An 8,033-nucleotide genomic window follows, 5' to 3' on the forward strand; every position below is an offset into this window, starting at 1 on the left:
GGTTGTATAAAGACAAGTTTTAACACTGCATGCTTACAAAGAATGTGCTATCATCCCAGGAGAGATGGCTCTATCTGGCGTATCCTGACTGCATGTCTTAAATAAGCCTATGGGGTGAGGCAGAGCCAGGTTCTAGCGAGTACAAAGCTAACGCAACTTGGACAGTTTTTAGAGAGAGAGGGAACAAAAACAATTTAAATCTTCATTTTTATAGGATGTTCTGTGATATATAAATTATCAATGAAGGTTTGAATGCTGCCCCCAGGGTCAGGAACACAGTATAACATGACAAACCTTAAAGCTTAAGTTTTCTAAGTCTCAGGGACAATTAAGTTATGGCTCTAGGCTTTGGGGGGGGTAGAAAATGGCTTTTGCTTTGATTGATCTCCACTGTGCTGATCAGTGTGTTACTGCTAGAGCCTCAGCTCCCCTCTCTGATAGTCTCCAGAAACCATCCTCCATGCTCTGCAGACCACTGCTTCTTTCTGGGATACCTGCGGCATTTAAAAATTGCCACCTTGTCTGCTGTCTGCAAACCTCTGAGCTTCTGGAGGTTCTCAGTCCTTCAAGCAGAGCATTCCTGGCTGTGTGGGAAAAGTCAATGCCGTGGCTTCTTTCAGCTAGCCTTCCTCCACTTGCCTGACTACCACCTCCTCCCATCCCACCATCTCTTCAAACATCCAGATGTTGGGTGTCAGCATCTCATTTGGAGACATCCATAGAAATCATTGGTCCCCATCCCCACTTGGTGGCTGTTTTTTTCCTACCCTGTTTTCTCAAGTGAGATCCAACCTTTCCTTTCCTTTCCACCCCAGAAGCTCTCACACAGGATATAAAACACACAATTTTCGAAGGAGCTGAAACAAGTTGTCTTGTGTCACAACAAAACAAAGCCACTTCAAATTATTTGCTTGCTTTTTTTTTTTTTATTTTATTTTGCAGGACTAGAGACTGAACCCAAGTCCCCAAGCTCACCAAACAAGCACTCTACCTGTGAAATGCATGCGAAGTCCTTAACTTTGCTTAAACATTTTAATTACATTGTGTTATCTTTAGTGTGTGTGTGTCAGGGGATAAGTCTCTCCTTGAGCACTTTGCGTCTCAGGGACAGACCTCGGGTCCTCAGACTTGGAGCAGGGGCTGACAACCCTCTGAGCAGCTCAGCAGCCCTATAATTACACCATAACCACCTTATTACAACCACCATCAAGACTTCTTCCCAGGACCCTCTATTCTGACCCGAGCCCTTGACCTGACCCCTTTTTCAATGCGACCAACTTCCTCATCCCTACTTTCTCAGGTCAGAAGTAGACTTACTCAGTATCTTTCTTTTCTTTCTTTCTTTCTTTCTTTCTTTCTTTCTTTTCTTTTCTTTTCTTTTCTATTCTATTTTCTTTTCCTCCCTTCCTTCTTTTCTTTTCTTTTTTTTTCTAAGAAAAAGCTACCCAAAGCTGTTACAGAAAAGTACTATTTTGTTCTTTGCACAAGCAAGACCAGAAACCATAAAGATAAGGAAACAGGTGAGAGACTGACCTGGACGGAACAAAGAGATAAGTAAGAAGTCATCCTCGGAGCTAGAGGGTTTATTTGGGGGTAAGGAAGCTAGGTCCTGGGATGAAAAGCTGTGCGGAGTCCAGATTGTGCCTGTGAATACACAGTCAAGATGGCTTCAGTTCCTATGCACCTCCATCCTGTGGCTCGGCTTCAGCTCTGAGCTTTTCTAGTTCTTCACCACTGGATTCCATAGGGCACCGCTGGTACCTAGTACTGGGAGTCTTCGTCCGGGAAGAAGAGCGACAGTGCCAGAGTCTGCAGAGGCCATAGATAGTAGTCAACAAGGCGGCCGCTAAGGCCAGGTGCCAGCAGAAAAAGATGGTTACAAATGCCATATCCGTAGGGCTGTCTTTCTGCCAGGGCTGTCCAGTGAGAGGTATGAACATCTCACAGATCTGCATCAACCAGGTGCTGAACACCATCCCCAGCCAGCACTTGAGGACCCAGAGCGGGGCCTGGTCGGGGAGCCATATCTCTACAGTGGCCACCAGCGCGAGCAAGAAGGCAAGCACCACTAGCAGCAAATGTACTCGGTTATCCAGGGGGGTCTTGCTCTCAGCGTGACTTATCATCATCAGTGCCAGCACGTACAGAGTCAGGGCCTCAGCCGCACGTTCCAGCTTCAAGCTCCAACGGGACGATGGGTGGGACTGGCACACAAGGTCCACCACCCCACTGAGAACAAAGAAGCCAAACATGGTTATATGCTCCCAGACTGCCTTGAAAACGAACGGCCGCCGAGGGTCTTTCCAGTCTATCATCTTGAAACGGTTGACCCCTATCGGGAAGAACCATTCACCAAAAATGCTAATGATGGGGAAAACCACCTTCGCCAGTGCCTCATACGATACCTGCCAAGCCAGCTTGTGTCCCCCCAGCTTCCTTGGGAGCATGGGGTGCTGGAGGACCCTCTGTTCCTGTAGCAGGGCCAAGGACGTTAGCACCGAGTAGTAGATTGCGTAGAGGAGGAAACCTACCGCCGGCACCAGGTGTCCCAAAAAGGTTGTCATGGCTTTTGTGTATGTTGAGTCGGACAGGACCAGAACCTTCGCTGGCTCAGAAGCCTCTAATGATTCTCGGGATGTCCAGCAGCTTGGCGCTGCCACCCACGTTCAAGAAAGTGTATCTGAGCTGCCACCCACGTTCAAGAAATTATATCTGAGCCACTCCCAGGGTGGGGCCTCTAAGCAATGTGGTTTTTAGTCATCCCAAAGTGCCCCGACTGACGTTTACTGGGGCTGAGGTTTCAGCTTCTGTACCACGTGGCAGATGCTGCAGATCCAGCTTGCCCTTCTTTTTCATTGTAAGCCCTGTGGGCCAGTCCCTAGAGAAGAGCGAAGGAACTGTAGGCTGCCTCTGCCACTGACAGCTGGTGCCAGGCATGCTCTAAACATTTCTCTCATTTGAATCCCTCAGCAGGGGCAATGGAGAAATGGCTCAGGGCTTAAGAGCTTATTCCGTTTTTCGGAAGACCTGAGTTCGGTCCCTACCACCCACCTGGGGCATGTCACAACTGCCCCTAACTTCAGCTCCATGACACCCTCATCTCTTCTTGGGCACTCCCAGACAGACAAATACACACACACCACACCACGCCACACCACACCACACCACACACACAAACACCACAACATCCAGACACAGAGACACAACACACTACACCATATACACACAGACACAAATACAGACACAGCACACCACACACACACACACACACACACACACACACACACACACACACAGTTAAATCCTTGAACAACTTGCTGAGAAGGGACATTGTAAAACTGATTTTATTGGTGAAACTGAAGCTCACAGAGGACAGGCACAAAACAACACATCAGTGAGCAATAGAGCAGGCCCGGCATGGACCCAGGTTTACTGGTCTCAGTCCAGCATTTGCCCACAGCAAGATAACTGGAATTCAGCTCCAACACATTAGAACACAGGACTGTGCACAAGTTACTTCGCTTTCATCTTGGGTTTTTGTTTTGTTTTGTTTTGTTTTGTTTTCAAGATAAGGTTTCTCTGTGTAGCCTCGGCTGTCCTGAACTTGATTTGTAGACCAGGCCGGCCCTAAACTCACAGAGATCCACCTGCTTCTACACCCCCAAGTGCTGGGATCACAGGCATGCGCCTCCACACCCGTGCCACCCTACCTGGCTTTTTTAAGTGTTGTTTTTTAAGTCTGGATTTGTTTGTTTGTTTGTTTTTCCAGATAGGAATAGACAATGCAGTGCAGACAATGGCTGTCTTGGAACTCACTCTGTAGATCACTGGACATAAAGTGTGTTCGCGCACACACGCTTTAAATGAGGCTACACCACTTGGAATGATAATACTTCTCCCAAGAGCCATAGACAACTTGGTAAAGCTTCAGTATCAGGCCTGGGAACCTTCTCTTAGTCAGGGGAATCTAAATGACTCTCAACGTAACACAGGCTACCGCTGCTGCCCTTGGCTGCCTCCCAGAACTGGAGCCCCTGTTGCTGAAGACATCACGCAGTTCAGACACAGGGCTTGGAGGGCTGAGTCGGGACTGGCCTGAAAGCCCCCTCCCTGAGGAGGGGTCGTAGTCTGTGAATATTCTACCTGAGCTGCCAAGAGAGAGAAGCAGTCAGTAAGTCCGCCCAGCCGTAAGCGTGCGAGCCTCATGGCCACAATGAAGCCGTATCCCCAAGAGTGTCGTAACAGTATTTGTGTCCTGGGGGTGACCAGCAACTGTGTAATAGGACTTAAGGCCTGCTCCCTAGGAGGAAATTCATGCCGGATACGGTAAAATCCAGCCAGCTCCCCACGGCTGCGGAGCGGATCGACCCTAGAGGAGAAGCTATTTGTCCTCTGGTCTCCCCACTCGCGTGCGTACACACCTGCACACACATGTGAGCATATCCGCACAAGCGTGCGCACACACCACTCACACGGAACCATTAAAAATTTAAAGAAAGTATTTTCAAAATAAAAAAATAAGCTGTGAGGTTTTATCCCATATGTAATCCCAGCACACGAAGAAGCAGAGGCAGGCGGACCTCTGAGTTCCAGAATGAGTTCCAGGGCAGTTAGGGCTGCACAGAAAAACCCTGTCTCGGAAACAAACCAAACAAAAATGGCAAATAATACACAGTATCTATTACTGTTCAGAAAAACTATTCACGATATTCAGCCTCTCTGGTAAAGTGATGCGTAACAGGTACCGGTAAAAGACTGACTCTCTGTGTGTGACTCCTGGAATCTACGTGCTTAATCCCCAGCATACCGATCTGATAATACTTGTTTGTGGAACTTCTTGGGAGGCGACTAGATTTAGATTTAAGATAATGTCGTGAGGGTGGGACTCTCAAAACTCAGTTAGTGCCAGGCAAGGTAGGGAATCCTAGCACTTGGGAAGTGAAAGCAGGTGAGTTCAAGGCCAGCATCAGCTAGTCTGAAGCAAGCCTGGGTTGTATCAGTCAGTCTTGGGGGTGGGGGGAAGAAGGAAGAAAAGATCCAGTTAGCACTGTTCTGAAAAGAGGAGAAAAGCCCGTGCCGAGGAAAAGCCATGTGAGCATACAACAGCAAGGCAGGCGCCTGCAGCCGGGAGCACCCTCACCGGAAGCCAACGATGCCGCCACGCTGAGCAGCTCCGGCCGCATCCTCAGAAGTGTGAGGCAGAGGCCGTCCATCCACAGAGGACCAGACAGCACCTGCCTCACAGCATAACACGGGAGAATCCTCCCAGGCCTGCCCTCCCACCTCTGCCAGCTAAGTAAACCTTTAGGCTCCACAGTCTCCTGAGATAGCAACCGTGCAAACCACAAGCCTGTGAGAGACACTGAGTCCAGTCACAACCGTGTTGCTGTAACAGACACTTAAGAGTGGGAAGGGATCACCCTCCGGTGAGAGAAGGCAGTCACGGGTTAGCAGGGGCTGGGCTGTTCTTGTTCTAGGGAGGGCCTCACTGGGCTAAACATGATTCAACCCCTCTTGTTTCCATTAGACTCAGTGGGAGCCTTTAACAATGCCGCCAGTGTTTGGGAGACACCTCTAAAAGCCTCGTTTGATTGGCCTAGGATTAGACGTTAAGTATCCATGCTTTTAGACTTCCCGTAAAGACACAGAAGGCTAAATTCCACATGATTTCAATTAGTGTTCCCCGGGGAGGGGTCTCACATTGTAGCACAGGCAAGTTGGGAACTTATGAGGCAGCCCAGGCTGGGTTTGAACTCACGGAGACCCTCTTATCTCAGCCTTGGAAGTGTTGGGATTACTGACTTGATCCACCTAACTCATGATCCCACTTTCGAAGAACCCTAAATCAGTCAGATCCATGGGGACAGAAAACAGAATGCGGTTACCAGGAACTTGGGGAAGATGGACATAGGCTTCGACCTTTGATAAGCACGGGCATATGGGAAAATGAAAGGCATATGGGGGTAGGGGATGGGGATGGGCACACCACACAGCCACGTGAATGCACTTTCTGCCGCTAACTGGAGGCCTAAAACGGTTTGAGGGGCACATTTTATGTTTTGTCTGTAGATAGCTACCAAAAATACAAATAAGCCAAGAGTGAAGGATGACACTCCCGTGATTCTCATGATGGTCGTGAGGAACACTCCCCCACACAGTGAAGCTGCAGGGTTAGTGCTGCCTACCAGCTTGACTTACCTGAGGGACTGATCCCACCCTGATCTGAGGCGTACGTCAGACCAGAGCAAGGTCTCAGCACTGAGGAACAGAGATCTCCACTTTAAAAAGTTCTTCAGGGCTGGAAATATTGCTGAGCTGTTGAGCCCTTGCCAACAATGCTGCAAGGCTCTGGGTGTGGTCCCTAGTGCTGAAAGAGAGAGAGAGAGGACACACACACACACACACACACACACACACACACACACAGGATAAGCACATGAGGTAAGAGCCATCTGATCTAATCTCACACAGTCTGGCTCTCAAAGCTCATTTATTTCTTGAAGACTTGATTCTCTGATGATGGAGCTACAAGGAGAGACGAAGTCTCCAAGAGATGACTTTTGGTTGTTTTTTGACACAAGGTCTCTCTGTATAGCCTTGGCTGTCCTGGACTTTGTAGACCAGGCTGGTCTCACAGCAATCCACCTGCCTCTGCCTCCCCGAGTGCTCCTCTGCCTCCCAGAGTGCTGGGACTAAAGGCGTGCACCACTGCACTCAGCTGCATCGCTAGATTTTTAAAGGTCCGAGCTTGGCCCCTGACAATGCTAACAAATTTGGCCATCCATCCATGTCTCCATCCTTAATGTTCCAAATTAGAAACAAGTAGATCCTGAACTGATCAATTTTTCTCCCTGTCAGAGGAATCCTGAAGTTATCTCTGGGATCCTAATATAATTGTTTCTTGATCTCATGCCGGATAGACAGGTAATCTAGGTGAAACCCGCTGAGCTTCTCTGAACTGTACGGATACTATGTTTCTATATATACATAAAAAAAGGTTGTGTTATAAGCCAAATAACAAAGACTCCCTTCCACAACCTTATGCACAGGCATGCTGCCCAGCTGTTTCTCCTCTAGCTTTGCTACAGAATTCTACAGTATTCTCCCATCCACCCAGGGCCTGCACTGCAGAAGTCAGATGTGGGTGTGGCTAGCTTAGTGTTTTCAAAAAATGGTCAAGGGAAGAGCACAGGCCCGTGTGTTGTTCCTGGGGAGAATCATGCAGATTAGGCCCTTAGAACCTCACTGGTATACACTCAGACAGCAGTGACGTAAGACTGGACCGACTCATCCCAGCCATCCGTCCTCTTTCCACAGTGCTCCCCTTAGCCGACATCCTTCAGAGCTCACATTTGTCAGCTTAGCCCCACCGTCAGCCTTCCAGAGAAACATGTCAAGAGCCTAACAGCCTCCTGAGTCAAAGAATGGGGCTTGTGGGATAGGAAGCCAAGCTGCATCTCACCGCTGAGCAGGTCCTCGTTTGTAGAAAGCAGGCTGAGCAAGGCAGAAGGAGCAAGCCAGCAAGCAGTACCCCTCCAGGGCTTCTGCTTCATGTTCCTGCCTCGAGCGTCTGCCCTGACTTCCTTCAATGATGGAATGTGATGTAGAGCTGTAAGCTGAAATCAAACTTTTCCTCCCCAAGTGGCTTTTGGTTATAATGTTTTATCATAGAGCAATAGAATCGCTCAGACATCCTGCCCGGCTACAAGAACCTTAACATGGCACCCCACAGTATAGAGGTCCATAAAACCATATCCCTACCTAATTTCATATATGAAAATGAACTGTAATACTCTGGATGAAATTCAGAGGAAACTGAGAAAGAAAGACACAAGTAGTTAGGAGATGAAAGTGGAAAACATTACGTTACAGGGACATGAATGAACTTCCTAAGCTTTCAAAGGTTCAGTTCACTTGGGGAAATGATCAGTTAATTTAATGAACTTGGTTACATAAAATGAAGAATTTTTGGTCGATGAAGGACATTGTGGCGGCAGTGAAACGAGAGAAGATACTGCAATACCTAAAGCTAA

At 48.4% G+C, this 8,033-nt stretch overlaps 1 protein-coding gene across 1 annotated transcript; it reads right to left on the minus strand.

Moving 5' to 3' along the window:
- Positions 1 to 978: 978 nt before the first annotated feature.
- Positions 979 to 2,652, minus strand: LOC110549408 (transmembrane epididymal protein 1A-like). The gene has a single exon (XM_021638589.2). The coding sequence runs from the start codon at positions 2,562 to 2,564 to the stop codon at positions 1,677 to 1,679; it is 888 nt and encodes a 295-aa protein (XP_021494264.1). The 5' UTR covers positions 2,565 to 2,652; the 3' UTR covers positions 979 to 1,676.
- Between the last annotated feature and the right edge of the window lie 5,381 nt (positions 2,653 to 8,033).

The sequence above is a fragment of the Meriones unguiculatus genome, chromosome 17 (genome assembly GCF_030254825.1).
Source record: "Meriones unguiculatus strain TT.TT164.6M chromosome 17, Bangor_MerUng_6.1, whole genome shotgun sequence".
Classification (NCBI taxonomy): Eukaryota; Metazoa; Chordata; class Mammalia; order Rodentia; family Muridae; genus Meriones; species Meriones unguiculatus.